Below are 23,127 nucleotides of genomic sequence, written 5' to 3' on the forward strand. Positions count from 1 at the left end.
CCATCTAAATTAAAACCATCACACAATACTATTTTCTCTAACCCGTTTCATTAATGTCTTTCTTTTGAGTGTCTAGAGGAGCAGTGTTATTAGATTAGTTATTAATGCAGTTTTCCACGATTCTCTTCGCCTGTCTATCGTGGAATCATAAATGTTACAGGGAATAAAATTTGAATCAATCTGGTGAGATGGTGGTGATCGTGGAAAATTGAGAATTTTAAATGTTCATTATCCAATAAACAATATTTTTATTTTTTCTTGGAACGTGCATGTTAACTTTTAAGAAAAAGCTGTCTGATGACTGAGCTAATCCATGCCACATTGTCCTCAACGCTTAACAGCCTGTGGCTTAAATGAAGAGCTTGGCTGGGCACCGTTGCCAGAGCAGTCGCTAGTTGCCTCGATGCTCCAGACATGGTTTGTTCCAAAGCCAGCTTTGCTGTGCAGCAGAAAAATACAGGGATGAGTACAGCACTGATTCCTGCATCAACTTTCATCGCCCGGGACCTCCAGGTTTCACCTGCAACAAGCGTAAAGAGATGTCCATTGAACTATGAGGTGCGTTCCTGAAAAAATGATAAATAATAAAATTCCAGGAACGGTGGGTTATATTACTCTGCAGCACCTTCTATGTATTTCCTCTGAGAGAAAATTATCTACAGTGGAGGTGGAGGGACAGTCGTTATGAAACACTGTGGCATCGGTGGCACCTTGGCAGTTCAGGATTCAGGATTCATACAAAAACGAAATCCCTGCATCTTAAAAAAAAGGTTATTTCACCGGCAACTGGACTTGTTATGGATCCTTGACAACGTTTCGTCCTTCCATTCCAGAGGGCTTTCTCAAGTCTTAAATCAGAGACTTGAACTCGAATTCAAGGAAGGGCGAAACGTTGTCAAGGATCCATAACAAGTTCAGTTGCCATTGAAATAACCTTTTTTGAGATAACCATGACCTGGATGACTGAGAACCTTCACAGATATAAATCCCTGTACCTACGTAACATGGAATATCTTGAGGGATATGGAGCAAGGTCTGCTACGTCAAGCCTCGGGTGTCTTCTCTGAGGTTGTTCGGCCCTTTCGCATCAGAGAAAGTATTCTACAATACTGTCAGAAGCACCCCGCTTTTTTGCACCAGGAAAACGTACTTTGTGGAACTAATTTACCTTCTACTTCCGGTTATTGTGTACGCCGCTACATTGGGAACCATCAGTGATGTAAGTGTGCATTGGTTGGTCGAACACACACTATACAAAACCACCAGTTTTCCTGAACATGTCCTTTATTCTGGTCTGTTTAAACATGCTATACCTCTTGTGTGGCCTTTTTGCAGGTTACAAGACTGATTTGCAAATATTACACATGAATCTGATTTAATGGAGTCACCTCTGTTTACCTTCATGGCTGCTTTGCTCACTATTGCCAAGCCGTTTGACGAGATGCTCATTAACATGAGTGAATGTTAAGAAGGTGTTCAGCATTAAACCTTCAGGACTGTTCGAACTCATCCCCATTGTCCAACTTAAGGCCAAGAGTGTGAAATGCGGCAATCACAGCAAAATTTTGGTTATTCTAGCCATGAGGTTATTTCAGTTTTAAATCCAACAAACGTGTGCAAACTCTGGTTTCTATGAATTCCTCTGTCTAAACATTTCATTATTAGCTTTCATATGACCTGCACAAGGATCCATGAGATGCACATTAAGACTGCTGTTTAAAATTGCTTTTGCAGAAGCAATTTTAGTCCAAAATCCTGATATATAAACTCTTGGTTACCTCTTCACTCAGTGTAGTGTGCTTTAAACCATCAAAACCACCCACTCACCTTGCTCTCAGAGCACCGGAGTGTCATTTTTTAGCCCTTTTTTGTGTTATTGAAGGGAAATGAAAAAAAAACCCCACACAATTACTGAATGTGTAGGAGGTACCGTGGAGAGAGACTGTGCTTCCAACGCCTTTCAGTTCTGCCAAATTAATTACAGGAAAAAATGACAGAAAACATTTAGCATTCTGGGCTTTGTGTTATGTCCCTTTTTTTAATGACTGCCCCCCCCCCACACACACACACACACACACATACAATGCAACTTTTTAATGGTTTAACCAGACGTGTTTTGCCAAGGGACAATTCAGCGACAAACACACAAAGTGTGGAACAAATAGTATTTTTTTATTTAACACGCTCACAGCGTTGTGATTGTCTCTCACTTTGTTGCTCAGAGGTTCAGACAAGAAGAATTTCGACCGCCTTTGAACTGCACATTTTGACCAGGTTAAGGTAAGTTTTCACAAAGATTATTTACAACACGAATCCTGGAAAAGTTAAATTGCTTAAAGTAATATAAAATGAGAAATAAAACAGTTTCTTATTTTATTCGCCACATGTAACAGATTGGACTGTCAAATTCTACAACTTTACCCGTAAAAAGGAGCACATTTCAAATTTGATCCCCACTACAGGTCCCAATAAAATTGACACAGGGGCAACTAATGTCTGAAAAAGCAAGAACAATTTAGCTGGGAGTAAATGTATATCAGGTCTGTAACATGATTAGCTATAAAAGGGATATCTCAGAGAATACAGAGGACACATTTCGTTGTGTCACCGTGTGCTGTGCTACAGCGTTTCACAGTGACAATCACTTCACTTTCACTAAAGCTCTATCATGCATATTTCAACACAGTCCAAACGTGAAGTGGAAGGAACTATGAATCCTGGAAGGTATATATATTCTTTAGAGTACAGAAGTCCTTCCCCTCCAGGGAAGACCATTAGTATTTCAGCTGGACAATGCAAAACCACATACTAAAGGGATTGTCATTGTGATGAAGAAATTGTGTCATTGTGAAGAACGAAATGTGTGGTGGTTCAGGATTCGAACTGGCAACCTTCCGATTACGGGTCCGCTGCCTTACCCACCAGGCACACCACTGCCCCCTTTACAGAAAATATGAACTAATTTGAAGGTGTTAGCCCCAACTGGAAAATATGGTCTTATAACAGGCATTTGAAGGAAGATATAAGAGAATTTTGTATTAGTTATAGCTTCTGATGGTAGCAACTAAACTCAGTATTTACTCATTAGAAATGTTTTCCCCTAATGTGTGTTTTTGAGGATTTTAAGGATAGATACTAAAGTTTGTTTTATTAGTCATAAGATATTATTTGTGACTTTTTTTAAAAACACATTTTGTCTAATTTTGTAATCTATTCAAAAACCACAAAAGTGGTTTTAATTAAACTAATTTTTGTAGTTGCCTGTTTCATGGAGGCATTCATGTGTTTTCTCGCTTGCCGAACAACACTGACGTAAAAAAAAAAATTACATATTACACTGCATGAATGTAAGGGGTTCACAGACAAGCCCATAAAGTCCATGGGAGAGAACTGCAAAGAAAGTGTCCTTGTTCAAGGCCTAATATTCCACCATTTTTTATATAATTGGCTGTTTATTTTTATTGTCGTGGCTGCTTGTATATTGAAACATTTATTTTTAAAAATGTGAAACGCCCAAGAATTCTTAGAAGGAACATTCTGTCTCATGGATATTTTCCTGTTTGCGTAACCTCCTGTCACCAACGGGCACAGGGAATGCCCGGGTACAGCATTTAAAATAGATCTTTTTTAAGTTGGTTACCACTGATTTTTACACAGCAGTCTCAGCTTCATTCATGTTTTGTCACTGTCACAAAATTAAAATACTATTAAAAAAACAGAACCAACCAGACATAAGCAATAGCCCACCATTGGCTTATAACAGCTAGTCTTGATTTAAATGTACACGGGAACTTGTTAAGATTGTTTAGTCGCCCAGGGTGCCAATCAGGCCAGAATCACAACGGCACTATATACATTTTGTCAAGGTTTATGCATGGCTCTGATCAACAGTCTTATCAGTAGGGCATAAAGATTTGAATTAGCTTTTAACCATCACCCGTGGTGAGCAGTGTGTGGGGACAGTACCTTGCTCAGTGGCACCTTGGCTGTCCAGCATTCGAACCGGTAACCTTCCGATTACAGGACATTGATAGGCCACCACTGCCCCATATCAACGTGAGATTTTTTTTAGTGCTATTCAATTTAGTTTTATAATTAGTAATTTGCCAACAACAAGAACACCCATGACAGTCAGAGATTTTTAAGAAAGTAACTTTACCATTTTTTTGTCTCATATTTCACTTCATCCTGGCAGGAAAAAGCTCTAAAATTAGCTGCCGTGAGAACCCCATGAACAGCACTGCTGCTAACATCATCTCTCACATCAGTGTTACCTGTGAGAGCTATGCAGAGTAAGAAACTTACGTAAGAGGCTTTGGGAAACATGACGTCTAGCATGATGTGGCCCATTAAGATGTCTGTTTTCCTTATTATCCAGGAGCTTCTCCTTAACGCCCTGACAATCAAGCTGTTTTTTCACCCCTGTTTTAGTCCACTTTTATTCCTCTTGATGGGGATGGCATCGGTGTTCACCAGGAGTGAACTGGCCAATTCCAAGCAGTAACAACATAACTTCAAAATCACATTGTTCTTTGCATTTCCATGAGAAGAAATGGCTCGTTCATTTTTATTAACCCAGACACTTTGGATGCACGTGACAGTGTATTTCCTGGTGCCAGTTCCAAGCCTGTGTGCAGTGATTCCTAAAATCCTTCCAAAAAATTCAGCAATACTGGGTGCATTTATCTAATCAGCTAATGGCATCGGTGTTCAAAAAGAGCCCTACATACAACATGTTACTAGCTATGGAGGGAAAATATATTTTCCTGTGAATCCCCACTCTAGTTTACAGTACAGGCCACATTCTTAGCCAACAGCAATGATAAAAATAACCCAGTCTACAAGATTAACTTAATTTACATTTTTTTAATGCATCCTGACTTGGTTTAAAGTCGTCAGTCACCATGTGCACGGTATCAAGAAAGAAATGCAGTCCTTCATTGGGTAGAAAAGCTCATATTCTACACAGCATTTTCTTTCCAGTAATTTGTATAGTGGTGTACATGATGTGGCACATTATCAGGAAAGGTCAGAATTCATGGACAAGATCACAGCATTCAATTCAATACTTTTGCCAATTTAGCAGTGTCTCGTGTGAACAGACCACACCCACCCTCTGAGGACTTTTCCAGTTTTTTAAGTCTTTTAAGTCTTAAGAAATATCTTTATTATCTTCCTGCATCCTCTTCGTAGATGGTGCATTTCTAGTAATAAAATGTCACAAGTTGTCTTCATGCTGAACCTGTGAAACCAGTAAGTGCCCGCACTACACAATGCCCTCACTGCGTTTACTCCTCCACACCACCAGCGCCGTCATGAGCAGAGTGATGAGCACGGGCACCACGATGAACGGCCCCAGGACGCGATTGGGCGGGTCGCGTAGCAGGCGGCCCGTCAGGGAGCAGTCGTGGAAGTAGTGCCGGTGGACCTGAATGAAGAACTCGTCCACCAGGCGGTTGGGCCAGAAGCAGTTCATCTTCAGCGCCACCAAGTAAGTGCAGTTGGTCAACTCTCCATATAACCTGCGGGACGTGATAAAAGATGACATTTCAAATTAGTTATCCTTACTATAAGATATGCTATTTGGCAATTTTTCCCCATCAGATTTTTGAGCATTATTTGCACTCAAATTCAAACAAGCAGCGTAAAATAAATGATTAAGAGACGTTAAATCTACAACCCCAAATCAGAAAAAAGTTGGGACAGGGTGGAAAATGTGAACAAAAAAATAGCCTGAATGGCAAGAATGGATATTTATTTACAAATCAAATGATGTTGACAAGAAACAAAATGAACACACATTTTGTGTTGTGAACCAACACTGCCAACCAAGATGGCATCAGTTAGACATGCAGAGATTTTGAAAGCAGCATATGGATCTAAGGGAGGAAAAGAGAAGATGAGTTGTGTGTCATCAGCATAGCAGTGGTAGGATAATCCATGTGAGGAAATGACCTCACCAAGTGATCTCGTGTAGAGGGAGAAAAGGAGAGGACCTAGTACTGAGCCTTGAGGGACACCAGTAGAGAGTCTACGTGAGGCAGAGGTGAATCCTTTCCAAGTCACTTGGTAAGATCGCTTATCAAGGTAGGAAGCAAACCACTGCCATGCTGAGCCCCGAATTCCAAGCCTCTTCAGGAAAGACAAGAGAGTGGTTAACTGTGTCGAATGCTGCAGAGAGGTCGAGGAGAATAAAAACCGATGACAGTTTTGGCCGCATGTAGCTTCTCAGAAAGAGCCAGAAGGGCAGTCTCAGTAGAATGAGCTGTTCTGGACCCAGACTGGTTAGGATCCAGGAGGTTGTTCTGTAACAGATGAAGAGATAGCTGATTGTAGACACAGCGCTCAAGGATTTTAGAAAGAAATTAGGAGAGAAACTGGTCGGAAATTGTTGATGTCTGTAGGATCAGCGGTGGGTTTCTTTAGTATTGGAAGAACCCTGGCTGTTTTAAAGGCGGATGGAACATGGCTGGATGTGATTGAGCGGTTTAAGAAATTAAAGGGATGAAATCAGGAGAGATGGTTTAGAGCATTGTGGAAGGGTTTGGATCTACTGGACAGGTTGTTGGATTGTGTGTAGATATGATCTGAATGATTTCATCCGATGTGAGCTTAGAAAACTGATGTCGAGCAATTGTAGAGTCTTCAGAGGGTAGAGAAGGATTTGTGGTGAAGAATGTCTTGCAGATTTGTTCAATCTTCCCTGTGAAGAAGTTGCAAAAAATCATCAGCAGTTAGGGAAAATGGGGCAGGGGGAGTCGGAGGGTTGAGTGGAGATTAGAATAAGTTGTTTTTGAGGATTGTTGCACAGGGTTGTTGTACAGGGACAGTCCCCCTGGTGTCTTGCTCAGGGACACAATGGTAGTAAGTGGGGTTTGTGACTTTTGTGTAATCTACTAGACCACCCCTCACCCACTCACTTGCACATGTGAGATTTATTTTTGTTGAAGAATTCTAATATTTTCCAAAAAAAAACACCATATTTTGTTTTCTTGTTTTCTTCTTTGATTACATAGATAATGTGATCGTATGATAAAGAACAGTGCTGCAATGTGTGACTGTCCGTGTCACTACTGATTTAAAGTCACTCTGGATAAGGGCATCTGATAAATGTCATAAATGTAATGTAGATGTATGAAACTGATCAAAATAAAATTAAATCTGCCAAAAGTGTTTTGTGCATGAGTGAAGTGAAAATGTCCAGTGCAAAGACCTTCTCATAGTAACAACACAGTGTGGCCACAAGCCACAGCCCATAACTTTCTATAAACCTTCTATAAATAAACTACCAGACACTTGCATTGGACGCCTGGCATAGATCAACCAAGGTGTTTCTTGGAGACGGCGGCAGATGTCCCCACAAAAAAAGAATCGACAAAAGCATGAAGCAGAGCTTGTGCTGTGCGCTGTCAGCCGCTCTTCTACAAAGATTCTACAAAGGGGTGTTGGAGGGGGTGTGAAGATGGGGTGAACTATAGATATTCCCACACCGCATGTCAGTGACAAGTTACTTCAGATCTTGGCTACTGCTGGTTCATTCTGAGCTCAAAACACTGCAGTATTAACTCCATTAAAACTCAGAAACCAGCTGGAATCAGTGCTCCTGCGGACAGATACTGCAGATATTAAGTATATTTAATATATTCAAGCAGTGATATTGAATCATTAAATGACTTAAAATGCATTAAATTATTATGAACATATGTGTGCATTTGCCCTATAACAAAAATACGGTTTGCTATTTGTGCCACCAGTGTTTCAGACATTAAGCTTTCATCCATATTTAAATACAACGAATGTGACAGTGCCATTTCCCCCTTTATTTAATTTTTTTTGTTGGTAGTGGTGAGGTGCTCGGTGGTGTGCAACCAGAACTGAAAGAATGGGGACACACTGTCTTTCTTTCTTTATTTATTTCTAATGGCCAAGTGCAACACACACAACTAAATGACTTAAAGAATTAAAGAAGAGTGATTGTTTAATTTAAGGGCTCAGTCGCTGCCTTATAACAGCCACAATGTTCCAGTGCAACAAACATGAAGTATTCCTCATAGCACATCTCCAGGATGGTGCTTTAGTTTTAGATAGATAGATAGATTAGATAGATAGATAGATAGATAGATAGATAGATAGATAGATAGATAGATAGATAGATAGATAGATAGATAGATAGATAGATAGATAGATAGATAGATAGATAGATAGATAGATAGATTGTCATTGTGTTTCACAATGACAATCACTTCACTTTCAACTGTGGGAAACAGGTGCATGTAGGACTGTATCTGAGAAAGTGGGAGACACGGACATGGCTGGAAAAATCGCTATAATGATGCTCTCGTCCATGCGAGTGGCAGTTCTGTCTGGTTGCTCTCGCTAACATTGAACCCAGTTCATCACAAAAGGACACATCTAGGTAATCTAAATGGTCTTAGGGGCCAGTCATCTTCATGGTCCCTGAACACGTCAGTCTTTTCCTGAACATGTCCGGCCAGGTTTTTAGGCCTGTCTAGGTGATTAAACATCCGTTGCGCCATTGGCTTCTACACACATATCTGTGCTAGTACCTGCAAGGAAACACGTACAGTCATCATTGTGTTGCATAAAAAGGGCTCACAGGCAAGGGTGGTAGTAGCCTAGTGCGTAATACACTTGCCTATGAACCAGAAGACCCAGGTTCAAATCCCACTTACTACCATGAGCAAGACACTTAACTCTAAGTTGCTCCGGGGGGGACTGTCCCAGTAACTACTGATTGTAAGTCGCTCTGGGCGTCTGATAAATGCTGTAAATGTAAGAATATTGCTGCTACTAAGATTGCACCTAAATCAACCATTTATCAGATCATTAGAAACTTCAAGGAGGGAGGTTCAAGTGTTGTAAAGAAGGCTTCAGGGTGCAGAAGAAAGTCCAGCAAGCGGCAGGACCGTCTCCTAAAGATGATTCAGCTGCGGGATCGGGGTGCCGCCAGTGCAGAGTTTGCTCAGGAATGGCAGCAGGCAGGTGTGAGGGCATCTGCACCCACAGTGAGACGACACAGTAATGACCTGGTGACGAGAAGTGCAGTAAAAGAAGCGACTTGTCTCCAAGAAAAACATCAAGGACAGACTGATATTCAGCTAAAAGTACAGGGATTGGACTGCAGAGGACTGCTGGGGTGAAGACATTTTCTCTTATTTGGGGCATCTGTAAAAATGATGGTCCGGAGAAGAAAAGGTGAGCGCCACCAGTAACTTGTGGTTAATTCTCAAGAGGCGGGTGGACAATCAAAAACCCACAAATTCCGACAAATTCCAAGCACTGATTATGAAGGAATGGGTCACCATCAGTCAGGATTTGGCTTAGAAGTTGATTGACAGCATGTCAAGGTGAATTGCAGAAGGCTTGAACAAAAAGGACCAACACTGCAAATATTGACTCTTTGCATAAACTTGATGGAATTGTCAACAATACTTAGAATAAAATGCTTATAATTATACTTCAACTTCACTCTACCACATAAACAACTGACAAAAACATCAAAAAACACTGAAGCAGCAAAGTTTGTGAAAAACAGTATTTGTGTCATTCTCAAAACTTTTGACCATGACTGTACATCTTTATGTGACCCTAGTCTGGATTGTAGAATCATATGACCCTGAAAAAGATCTGAGGTTTTGAACCTTCAGTTAATAGTTGTCCTCACAAGCTCATTTACCTGGGACATGTCCAGTGGCACATGATTAGCAACCTTTTACTTATAGTATCATACTCCTAATGCTCCTAGGGCTCCATTTTGAAGATCTGACATATTGCCTAAAGTAAATCTCTTAATTATTCAGAGGTTATTTCGTACACAAGGTCGAATTGCAATTATAACTGCATGGCTCAGTTTATGGGTCAAGAAAACCTGTCTGTGTGAAAATGTGCAAGTACTGTACAGTAGAGCTGAAGATCTTTGCCCCAACCCAATGAGGCCCAATGAGTTTGGTTTGGTTTGGGCTTAATTTCTAGCATTTTACACATGCTCGGGCCAGGCTCACGCTTGCATGGTAAATGAGCGGTCAGGTGATGTTTCGATTAGCGTGGGCTGAGGAGGTGAAATGGAGCGAAAGCGAAATCTGAGATGTGGAAAACTTATTCTTTACAAAAACAAAAGATCTGTGTGAATGTTCAAATGTGCTCAATGTCGAAATATTAACAGAATCAGGTTTTTTAAAAGCTTTTTTAAAAATCAAAAAATACTTATTGGGCTCGAGCCTTGTCAGGCCTAACTTTTAAGCCCTGATTATATCTCTACTCTACATCATGCAGGTACATTGTGGAACCACTATTCCAATAAATCAACTGCTTAGTCCTGCGCTGTGTTGGCCCATTCTGGGACACTGGGTCCAGGGCGGGGACTAACTCACTCACACAAGTCAGAGTCGCCAATCCACCCAGTGGACATTCCTTTGGATGGCAGCAGAAAATAAAATAACCCAGAGATAAAAACAGGTAGTGCCAAAGTGCAGACTGATACATATGCAGCATATATGTGAATAAGGGAAATAGAGGAAAATGATCTATGCAACCACAATAACCTACTGATGGAGTGACAAGCCTGGGTCTGAATATATGACCTTTATTTGATAATATAATGCCACAAATTCTTTTGTTACAACTTCAACATTGATTTATATTTAGGGCCCGATTTATCAAACTGGTGTTAAGTGTAGCACTATGTGGTAAGCATGGGACTAGTTTGCTAGTGTACGGTCAATGACATCCTCATGACTAACAGAAATAAACACATGAAACAAATTATCATCAATAATGTCTCCACATGTGATAAATTGACAGGATGAGGTTTAAATCATCCAGAATGAAGTAGTACGTTACATGCCTTGCGTGTGACCTTTAACTTGAATCTAGTGCAGACTACCCTTTGTGAGACAGTTACGTGCTTTTCAAAACTCAATCTTTATGCAGTGAGCCCTCTACGCTACCCCTAATACTAGCCATAGGCTGCAGTGCTATAGGAAAACACAGGAAAAAACAGTCATTGCATGGGAGTCTCAGATGCTGAGTCAGTTGGTTTTCCTTTGACTCTTTATCAAAGCCAGTAAAGATTTTTAGCGATTTGGGGGTGCCTTAGGCATAAATTAGCATTGGGTTCCTACCTACAAATGCTACCCCCTGCGCTCAGAAACGTCAATATTTATTGGTCCGGCATGCTCTCAGCGGGGACAATATGTGGTACTGTTGAGACGGCTTGTGCAAATGCCTAAGGCAGTTTTTTGGTACCTTGTTGAAACACTAAATCAGTAAAAGCATTAAAACCACTTGCCTAGTGTTTATACCCCAAGTGTCCCGTGGTGCATTAGCAGCAGATCCTTTTTTTCAGAATACTGTATTATCCTGGTAAAAAAAAGACACTATAATTACAGAATGGTGTACGATGCCTGTGACAGTCTTTTGGTGGTAGGTGGTATGAAACATCTATATGAATGCAGTAGCCAAGTTTTCCCAGCACAGCATCTCATTCACATGGACTTACTGACCACATGGCACCGGACTGACTGAGGACATTTCTTGGACCTTTATTTGGTATCAACCACTGGATACTGAAAATACTCTTTGGTCCTACTTTCAACATCATAAGTTCCAGGGCTGGATGTTCATTTGTAATCAGTGTTATTCACTTCACATGTCAGTAGTATTAAGGAAGTTGACTGGCGCATCTTTAATTGTATATTTACTGGGGTATTATTGAGGTACTTTCCATAAAATGTATACCCGAACTATTGGATAAACAGTCCTGCGACTTAAATGCCCCCCCTTCCATAACCATACTGAATATTTGTGCATTTCCTCTTCATCATTCAATCATTTCACCATGTGGTTTGCACGGCAGCCTGAATGCAGTGCGCAATTCAGAGAGCTCATGATGCCAATCAGTCACCCAGCACCAAATGTTTCTCAAACTGACAGCAGAATGCAGTTAAGAGCTGAACCCCCAAGAGGACGTCTGAGGGCTGAGATGAATAATATGTCTGTGAAGGCTGAAAAACTATTATCAGTAACTGAAAATTCCCACAAAATCAAGAAAACATTGCACATATTCAGTGAAACTATATTTCATACACAGATTTACATTATATATATAGCATACAAGCTTTGCTCTAAATAATGATATAAAACAAACAAAAAAAAATAGGAAATATATTGGAAGCAGGTTCGGTGTTATAAAGGATCAGGAACATTAATATGTTGGTATGATCGAAAATAATTCAAGCAGCCACTTTTTTTATGCCTGGTGATGCACCATGAACTTTGACCCTGGTTGTGAGCCCCTGTTTTATTGTTATTGGTTTAGTTCTGGAATGAACTATATTGCTTCCCTTCTCCTGATGACATATTTCACCTGAAAATGAATCTGGTTTGGCGAACAGGTCAGTGGGGTATGAAGGGATTAAACCCGAGCACTGGAGCACCTGTAAGCTGCGGACTGTGAGAGAGGCTCCCAGGGCCGTTCTCAGGGTTATGCTGATGTCACGTGTTTCTCACACTGCAGAAAATGACACTGCATACACCGCAGCCGGCCGGTGGGGGTAACAACGAAACAACAAGAGAAACTGAAAAAGTGCACGAATATATTATTCACATTTATGTCATCAAGTCTCACTGTCACCGCAGACAAAGCTATTGTTTCATTGTGTTTGATTTGTTTGGCTTGGGTAAATAAAGCTATGCAATTCAGAGCTGGCACATTTCAAATGTCAAACATTTCAAATCATTGTTTTTCTTGTGGAAGCACCAAGAGCCTAGTGTAATTTTATTTATTTATTATTTTGTCTATTCACGGCGCCAAGTAAACACAAAATCAAATGCCAGCGGTCAAGGTCAACTCCATCATGGCAAATATTACTCACGGTTAACGGAACCCATGAGTCACAGATGAAGGAAGGCAAACAAGCTGGCTAAACAGGCCAAGCGTGTAATTAAGGGCACATGCTTGGGCGAGTGGGAGCAGCCTGGGAGCTTCTCAACTGCAGGGTCAAAGTAACAGTGTGGACAGCAATCAGGCTCCCATCTGCATCCCTACCTGGACACTCAAGTAGAGCTTGGCAATATGGCAAAAAAAAAAAAAAAAATCCAATATACATTCCCATATCGAATTATTCGGTTTCTATCAGTATTTTTTTCTATTGTTGTCAGATTGAAACCGAAGACAGTGTCGAGTTTATTGACATATAAAACCAGGACAATCTCAGCCATAACAGTTATCAGTTTTCATAATTTCGGTCCTAAAATCTTGTCTGCACTGAAATCTGATATAAGCAAAATAAACCAGTCATAATGCTCTTTGTCTATGAAATCCGATTTGTGCCAAAATGATTGAACAAAACTTTTCTAATATTAAGCAAAAAAAAAATGCTAAAAGAAATAAAAAAAACTTCAGGTAGAGTACACAAGAAAAAAACAGCGAGCTGTAAGCCAAAAACGAATGTGGTAAAAGAAATTAAAACAAATGTTTACGCGATTACATAAATAATTTGGATGCACCTTTCAGCTTTTTATTTTTGCTTAATATTTGAAATGTTTTGTTCAATACATTGTCCAAAAATCTGATTCCATAAAAATGTAAATACACAAACAAAATATGCAAATTTCTGCCATTTTTATGATGATCGGCTGAATTTTATCGCAATCATTGATCAAGATCATATAATCGCCCAGAGCTACACTCAGGTCTCCAAAACCTATTTTCAAAGAGCATCGCCCACCAGTTTAATTAGGCATTCAAGTTGTTCACCGTAGTACTCATTTATCAACCAAAGAGCAGGGACATGTGGTAGTGTACTGATATTACATCCACATTTTTGTAGTCTAGCCATCATTATTGGCATCATCATCATCATAGAAAATGGCATTGCTGTCAGAATCTAAATATTTCATTGTAGGATAAAGGGGACCACTTAAATATGGTGAGCCTTCCCTTGAAAATGTCCTCCACAAATGAAAGTGAAAGTGAAGTCATTGTGATACTCTGCAGCAGAGCACATGGTGCACATAATGAAATGTGTCCTCTGTTTTTAACCATCACCCTTGGTGAGCAGTGGGCAGCCATGACAGGCAGTGGAGCAGGCAGGGAGCAGTGTGTGGGGATGGTGCTTTGCTCAAGGGGACCTCAGTGCGACCTTGGTGGATGGGGATTCGAACCGGCAACTTTCTGATTTAGTCTTTCATGCTGCAGAACATGTTCCTTTGGTTTAAATAAAGAGTTATTGGCACTGTATGAAAGTAAAAAGGGTGAAAGTGAAGTGGAACACAGGACAGCACGCAGTGACACACCCGAGGAGCAGTGTGCGGGGATGTTGCTTTCCTCAAGTTGGTCAAAAAAGAATCTTATCAAGCTTAAGATGTTCAAGATGGTTACAAGACATCTAACTAAAACAGATGCATGTAAAATGTTGCAGATGCATCTAAATAAACTGCTGTGTTTGCAGAGCTACTTACTCAACGGTATCTTCCCAGTTGCACCAATGGTGCTGATCCAGAACCTCCATGTCTAGCTTGAACCTGGCCAGACAGAATTCCTCAATGGCATACTCGTATGTGCTGCTGCAAGCCTGAGACAGCGTGAAGCAGTAAACTAGAACACAAAACAGATATTTTCAAAATTAACAGCAATAGCACACACCTTGCTTTGGGTTTGTGGGTGATACTGTTGTAATGGTGAGTACTGCAGCCTAGTCACAGGTTCAAACCCCACTTACTTAAATGTAAAAAGGAGTTTTGTAGAACTTATATGAACAATATTTGTTATGGTACTTTTGTACTCTTGTTGTACAGTTCCTGACAAAAATCTTGATGCTTGTGTACAAAGTGCCGCTGAAATATATTTCAATTTTTTTTTAAAGAAATGGTTCATTTTATTCCCAACAGCTTTTGTAATAATGTTTCAGTGCACAACAAAACTGTCAAAAAGTATTCTAATATTTAAAGCTTAGTATTGCCCAATGAGTAGATTTTTGCAAAGATATAAGTGTTGCCGCCTTGTCATATGAGCTTCATCTGTGACTAATAATGGATCAATTAGGTGTGAGGTGTGTATAAAAAGAAGCCCAGAACACTAGACCTTCACATCAACTGCAACTCTGCAAACATGCCTAAGATTCATCCTGAGACTAAAGTGTTGCTTATCAAGAGGCTGAAGACCAGATCCACTGCTGATGTGGCAGACACCTTCAATGTGTCTCAGAGTCAAGTACAGAGGATTAAAAAAAAAAAAAGATTTGAAGAGACTGGAGACGTTTCTGACAAGCCCAGGTCAGGCAGACAACTGCTTGAGAGGACCATTTGTTGGCTCGAAAATCCAAGGCCAGCCCACTTCCCACTGCAGACCTGGTCACCTGAAGTCCCTGTGTCAACTAGAACAGTTTGTCGGATTCTGTCTCGAAATGGCCTCCATGGTGGAATCAGTGCCCAGAAGACCCACAGCCTGCTAAAAGGATGGATGCTGGAAAAGTGGCAGAAAGTGGGTTTTTCAGAATTACACCAAATATTACAGGAGACCTACTGGAGTCCACATGGATCCGAGATTCACCCAGAAAACAGTGAAGTTTGGTGGCAGAAAAAAAAATTATGGTCTGGGGTTACATCCAGTATGGGGGTGTGCAAGAGATCTGCAGGGTGGAAGGCAACATCAATAGTCTGAAATACCAAGAAACCTAAACTACTTTTAAAAGAGGCCAAACCATAAAAGAGGCCAAATTCTGTAGCAGGATGGTGCTCCATCACATACTTCCTTCTCCACATCAAAGTTCCTCAAGGCGAAGAAGATCAAGATGCTCCAGGATTGGCCAGTCCAGTCACCAGACATGAACACGTGTGGGGTAGGATGAAAGAGGAAGCATGGAAGACGTAACCAAAGAATATAGATGAACTCTGGGAGGCATGCAAGACTGCTTTCTTTGCTGTTCCTGATGACTTCATCAATAAATTGTATGAATCCTTGTCAAACCACATGAATGCAGTCCTTCATTTGGATTTGGATTTGTGTTTATGTCACGACTACGGACTTACGGGGGAAGGAAGCGCAGAGGTCTGACATACTGGGAAGGGGTTTTTATTAACAAACAAAGAAATACAAATAAAGACTGGCGCGGTGGCCGAAAACGATTTAAACTTAAATAAAGAACATAAACAAACCCGTAGGCGTGTGGCGATTGCCAGAACTCAAAACACATAAAACTAAACAAGGTCAAGTTCGTGCATAGAGTTCACGAAAATGCCAGCGACCCCGAACGGGCGGAAACTTCCGGCATTTATGGGGCGTCAGGATTAAAGTCAGGTGTGGAGGCCAGCTGCAGGCAATCCTGACAGAGCCCCCCCTCCAAGGGCTACGTCCTCGGAGCCCCAACAGTACCATCAGTGGAGGCGGCGGGGTGGACGGCGGCAACCACAGGGCTCCTGCCCTGCTGTATCCTCCCCTTGGAGGACCCGGTCCCTCGGGCTGGCTCCCCGGCGTGGTCAGGCGTGGCGGCCCCGGTCCCTCGGGCTGGCTCCCCGGCGTGGTCAGGCGTGGCGGCCCCGGTCCCTCGGGCTGGCTCCCCGGCGTGGTCAGGCGTGGCGGCCCCGGTCCCTCGGGCTGGCTCCCCGGCGTGGTCAGGCGTGGCGGCCCCGGACCCTCGGCCTGGCTCCCCGGCGTGGTCCCGCTTGGTGGCCCCGGACCCTCGGCCTGGCTCCCCGGCGTGGTCCCGCTTGGCGGCCCCGGACCCTCGGCCTGGCTCCCCGGCGTGGTCCCGCTTAGCGGCCCCGGACCCTCGGCCTGGCTCCCCGGCGTGGTCCCGCTTGGCGGCCCCGGACCCTCGGCCTGGCTCTCCGGCGTGGTCCCGCTTGGCGGCCCCGGACCCTCGGCCTGGCTCCCCGGCGTGGTCCCGCATGGCGGCCCCGGACCCTCGGCCTGGCTCCCCGGCGTGGTCCCGCATGGCGGCCCCGGACTCCCGTACCTGCACACAATAATCAGGGCCGATCCATCTGGGTACGTGTGGGCCCTGTCTCCACATGTCCCCTCTGACACATCTTGTGTCACCCCCTGCACCGCGCAGGGAGATTGTCCCAGAGCCTCCGGCGACTGTTCCAGGCACCCCAGGCTGGTGCCTTCTGGGACTATGCAGCCCCTCTCGCTGCCCGGCCCTGGTGCCAAGGGGGGGGCATTGCCAGACCATCCGGCTAGCCCCTTCTGCGTCCGTTGGGACAAGCAGGCCCTCTTCCTGCCTGTCCCAGCTGGGTCCTCATGCCTACCCGGGGGCTCTATGGCGCTCCACCCCTCTGGAGGCAGACGCAGGCCCATGCCTGCCCCGCCCTCCTCACTGGCTACCGGAGGACCCAGCTCCATCGCTTCCCCACCTCCCCTCCCCTCAGGAGGAGTCCCCAACCCGAACTGCACCCCCCCAAAAAATTCTTTGGGGGAGCACCCCCCCCGGCTGGACTTAGGGGTACCTTGGGGCTTGTCCACCTCGCCTTGGACCAGCACATTCGGGTCAGGAACCTCCTCCCTGGGGTTTGGCTCCGCGGCTGGGTCGCCATCTGGTGGACACAAAGAGGGGAAGTGGGGGCGACATACGGACACATATGCCACACAGACACACACAGACAGAGACAGACAGAAGAGAGGGTCGTCTGGCTCCCTCTCTGGGCTCTCCGGGACCTCCTCAGGGGGCACAGCCAGGATCTCGGGAGGAGCGACCTTCTCGTCGCCCACCAGTGCTGGGTCTTCTTGCCCCGGATCCTGACTGGCACTGGATGTGGTGGAGGGGCAGAGTTCGATCCCTGGCTCAGGCCGATCAAACTCCGCCCTCAGTCTCTGTTGGAAGTCCCGAAAACTCCTGTCTGTCTCTCCCTGCTGCCAGAGGGTTGTGCTCCAGCCCCATGCTGATCCAGTCAGACACGTGAGGATGGTAGTGATCTCGTCTGTGTCTGCTGCCCCACTGAAGGGTCCCGGGACAATTGGGCGGTCCCACACGGGGCTGGGCACGTCGCTGGAGATGGTGGTAGGTGTGTGGTGTGGAGGGGGGTGGACGTCTTCTCCAGCAGGTGTGGACGCTGGTGCTGCGCTGCCATTTTGCTGGGGAACGTCCGGGCAGAGGGAAGGCGGGTCGGCGACTGGAGCAGGAATGGAGGATTCCCTGCGAGGCAGTCCCGGCAGCGCAGTTGCTGGCTGGCGACCTCCCGTCGCCCTCTTCCACCAGCTTTCCTCACACTGCTGGGAGGGACGTGGGTCTCCACGGACCTCGTGACGCTCCTGGATGGGCGCGATGGGCGGAGCCATCCCGGCACCGACTGCCCAAATGGCGTCATCCTGGTCGTCGTCCGTGTCAACCTCGTACCCCCGGAAGTCACATGGGTCATCACGGACGCCGCGATGATCTCGGACGCGCACGCTGGGCGGAGCCATCCCGGCACCGACCGCCCACCGAAAATCCACGTCATCATCGCTTTCGTCATCCGTGTCCTCCCACCGGTGACTCCAAGGGTCGTCCACCCTGCGGACATCCTGGACCCATGGCGCGATAAGCTCCCATGGGCAGTACTCTGGCCATTCGGGCTGGAGGCTGCCCACCTCCTCGCTCGAGGAACGCCGCCGTTGTTGTTGCCGCTTCTCACCCCCCTGGAAGTGACGTGGGTCCCCACGGACCTTGCGACGATCGCAGACTGGCGCGATGGGCGGAGCCCAACTCTCGTCTCCCGTGCTCTCGTCGTCGTCCGTGTCGTCCACGGGGAGCCTTGCCAGCAGAGCGCAGAGTTCTTGGCTCGACATGGCGAAGATCGTGGGGGTCGCATCTTCTGCGCTCGCTGCCCACGTCACTTCCTCGCTGCTGCCGACGCCAACGTCCTCGCTCCGCCCACTCACCCGCCGACGTTGTCGCTTCCGGGTTTCGCGGAGTTTCCCGGGGGTGACGTCATCACGCGGCGCCGCGTACCACGGCTTCTCGGGGAGAAAACGCTCCACCAGAACGGGCGGCGCGTCTCTCCCCTGGTGTCCGCGTTCGCCGCGCCGGGCTGCGTCCTTCGCGGCGTTTCTTCTCCTCTGCTTTCCACCTCTGCGCTTTTGGGTGGGTCGCTGGCATTCTGTCACGACTACGGACTTACGGGGGAAGGAAGCGCAGAGGTCTGACATACTGGGAAGGGGTTTTTATTAACAAACAAAGAAATACAAATAAAGACTGGCGCGGTGGCCGAAAACGATTTAAACTTAAATAAAGAACATAAACAAACCCGTAGGCGTGTGGCGATTGCCAGAACTCAAAACACATAAAACTAAACAAGGTCAAGTTCGTGCATAGAGTTCACGAAAATGCCAGCGACCCCGAACGGGCGGAAACTTCCGGCATTTATGGGGCGTCAGGATTAAAGTCAGGTGTGGAGGCCAGCTGCAGGCAATCCTGACAGTTTACAGTAAATTTGTTCAATTTCTGTATAGGCGACTAAACATTTGTCTTTCCAAAATTTGACCTTTCTGTCTTGATTAAATGAAAAAAAATTTCAGTGAAACTAATTCATTTCAATGCATTAAACATCATTTGGTAGGGTTTTAGCTTTTCATATGAGCTATTTCTAACATCAATTGATTAATTAAAAGGTTAATAGCAGGTGTTTCTACAAAATAGATAAGCGACAAGACTTTTGTCAGGGATGGTACAACAAGACTGCAACTTCACGTTTCATTTCATTACCAAAGGTCTTGTGAGGTCTAGTAACCTGCTATAGTCATCTGTTACATCGCTGGACGTATGCTCAAACATTTTCTGTGTGGCTGGCTGTCTTTTTGTGTCCTGTCTCTTTTAGGTTGACTTCGTGGGAGGAGTTGAAGCCAACTGGTTCCGCCTACCATCTGACTACTGGTCACTACCACCTATACAAAGGGACTTCAGATAGTGTTTGGGAGGTCCCCAGGGTCCTCAGAGAGCGAAGGAGCTCCACTTGTCATGTTTCATAACCCCTAGACTCAGGAACGGGACATCATGATTCAAACTAATTCCAGTAGTTCTTGTAGTTCAGGTGTCTGAATGTGCAATGGAAATGCCTCACCCTCTACAAAAATGTATTAATTTTTCATAATGTACTGATTGTAAGAAACTATGGAAATAGAGGGATATTCCATAGGCCAAGGAAGAAACCTCAGCAAAACCCTACTATCCTTGTCCTAATAATTCTGTAGATCCTGGAAAACTGAAATGTGATCAAACAGCCAGTGTAAGATTCCTACACGAATCAGTCGGGAATACATATATTCTACGGGAATATACTGTATGTAAATATTTCCAGACATACATAGTTTCTCCTCACACAAATTTGCAAATACCCTTGCTGGCGGTCTGCAATGTTTTTGAAGGAATACAGCAGTTTTACTGCAGTATGAATAGACGAATGAATAAAAAGTAAATTAACCAGACACATGAGCTGACATATGCATTGACGTTCATGGAAACGCCCCTCTCACGAACACCTCCCGCTATTAATTCTCCCAGCACGCACCATGAATAATGCAGTCTTCTTTAGAAACTAGAGCAACGTCAGTAACGTGGCTCTGCCGTCTCTGGTTCATCTGATATCCTCATACCAGCTGTCAGTGCGAGTGTGAAGTCTGCATGCACGCGCAGCTACATCCTGCAGCAGTTGTAAGGTTAATCCTTAAAGGGAAGTGAAGTTGAGTGCTTCTTTTCTCAAAATAGATGAACCAACCTCTTACTTTTGAAGGGGGGTCGTTTAAAGGGCACCACTTTTTCATGCGAGAGACCCTGCCTCTGGCAAAGTTAAGCTCAAGAGATGAGGCTACGGGACGCGTTAAACACGGGTAAAGGCACTCATCACTACTGTAGCTGTGAAATCCCAATCCTTCCTTGCATCCATATTTAACCATAATGGTGGACCTCAGCAGTGAACTCAAACATCATGTTGAGCCAAGTCTATTGATCCTGGCTTGTTACCAGAAGACACTGGGCCTCACGCCCAATTCACGAACCATATTTCTTTCGAAACCATGATTTTTGAAAGTGGTTGACAACACTAATACTGTGTTCAAATGTAGGAACATGAAAACCTTTTCTTCATAATTTATAGTAATTAAAGGGACTGGACTATTCCTTTTATAAATACTAAATTACAATTAATCAGTATTGTGTGTGTGTCTATATATATATATATATATATATATATATATATATATATATATTTTTTTTTTTAGGCCACAGAGGTCTACACTAAGTATCATGCCCTGTTAAGTGGGGCTGTTTCTTATGTTAATAACTTATGTTAATAGAAATGATGATCAAGTGGGATTCTTTATTCAGCACTCAACTCTTCACGTCTGATCCTGCCCTTAAAAGAAAATTGTCATGCATGGTAGGAAGCCAGCGGCGAAATCCAGTCCTAATCCTCAGAAACATTCCAGGAATCCACTTTTACTTTTACTTCAAGTTCCATCCAATTACATCTAGAGAGTTGCGTGATTTGAGTGTTGTCTCCGGCACCAAATTAGATCGAGAGGACGAGCACCTCCTCCGATGCACACAAAGCTACCAAGGAATGGTGGCTTGGCTCAGGACACCAAATCCCGTTGTATGTAAACACCGTAGACATCATGGGGTGGCAGGATCAGGCTTCCTGAAGCTAAATATAAAACACAGCGCTTGTATTAGCAGAATCTCGCAGTGTGGACGTATTTATAGTGGAATAAGGATGCTGTGTTTTGTTGCATTCTCATGTTGCATTTGTTTTTTTTTTCTCTTAGATCTCAACATGACTGAGTCTTTGCACAACAGTCATTTAAACAGTGGACACATGCTAGACATTATCAGATTTATGTTCTTTTCCACTGCATGAGGATGAAAGACAGAAGAATATGAGGAAGAATGTTGGGTAATCCCGTAATTACTTGGTTGCATAATGCATAAATGCATGCCTGCAGACTTCAATAGGCTGTGGCATCTGCAGATAGACCGGGCCGTGCAGGAGCGGGTAAGTCGCTAGAAATCAGTCTGATGCATCCTTGTTCGAGCTGGAGCGCCTCCCTCTTCCCAAATGCTGCCTTATCATTCCTCGATTCCTCATTATGCTTTCTTGGGATGGCTGGAGTTCTGCATTTTTACTAATTAATAATGCAGGTAGGTGGGGCAGAGTGGTTTTAATGGCTGCAATGATGTGTGTGATAATAGATAATTATTGATGCTCATGCTCTTTGTGCTCCTTCACATCTTGAGCTTAATATGAATAAATTAGTGTAATTAATGATATGATGTTATAATGTGTTATTATTTACACGAATGGTAAAGAAACACTTTACATTTACATTTACATTTATGGCATTTGGCAGACGCCCTTATCCAGAGCGACTTAAAAACGTGCTTTCAAGTTACCATCGATGAAGAGATCAATTCCGGTTCACTAGGACCCCCAACTATGAATACATCTATTTAATTCACTCTGTTGTAGATTCTGTACACAAAGTTCGACAACAAAAAAATTACAATTTAATCTAAATATTCTTTAAAGAGGAAGGTCTTGAGCTGTCGTTTGAAGGTGCTCAGTGACTGAGCTGTTCTGACCTTGAGTGGAAGTTCATTCCACCACCGAGGGGCCAAGACGGAGAAGAGTCTAGATGAGCGTCTTCCTTTTACCTTCAGAGATGGAGGGACCAGGCGAGCAGTACTGGAGGCTCGGAGTATACGAGGTGCAGTGCGAGGTGTAATAAGGGCTGTGAGGTAGGATGGTGCTACTCCATGTTTGGCTTTGTAGGCCAGCATCAGTATTTTGAACCTGATGCGTGCAGCTACTGGGAGCCAGTGGAGGGAACGTAGCAGAGGGGCGGTGTGGGAGAATTTGGGAAGGTTTGGGAAGGTTTTGCGGCAGTTTATTTTTTTCAGATTCGAGCCAGCAGGCATCAGCTTAATTTTGGCCACACTAGAAGGCATCATCTGGGGAAATCCTCCAGGAATTCCTATTTTCCTGCTTTTCTCCCATATTAGTCCTCTCTCTGACAAAATGTAGAAATATGAAAAGGAACCAACATGTAAATTAGACACATTACATGCACACCTTCCTATTCATTCGATATCATGAAGTCTGGACTTACAGCTTCTAGAGTTCACAAGGGGCCGA

The 23,127-nt window shown here is 44.1% G+C and overlaps 1 protein-coding gene across 1 annotated transcript in view; it reads right to left on the minus strand.

Annotated features, from left to right (window-relative positions):
• Positions 1 to 2,003: 2,003 nt before the first annotated feature.
• LOC114775924 (receptor activity-modifying protein 1-like) overlaps positions 2,004 to 23,127 on the minus strand; it is a 33,867-nt gene continuing 12,743 nt past the window's right edge. The window contains exons 2-3 of the mRNA XM_028966606.1: positions 14,482 to 14,617; positions 2,004 to 5,522 (exon numbers count right to left, since the gene is read on the minus strand). Coding sequence (XP_028822439.1) covers positions 5,267 to 5,522; positions 14,482 to 14,617 — 392 coding nt within the window. The 3' untranslated portion in view covers positions 2,004 to 5,266. The remainder of the gene's footprint in view (positions 5,523 to 14,481; positions 14,618 to 23,127) is intronic.

The sequence above is a fragment of the Denticeps clupeoides genome, unplaced genomic scaffold (genome assembly GCF_900700375.1).
Source record: "Denticeps clupeoides unplaced genomic scaffold, fDenClu1.1, whole genome shotgun sequence".
NCBI lineage: Eukaryota > Metazoa > Chordata > Actinopteri > Clupeiformes > Denticipitidae > Denticeps > Denticeps clupeoides.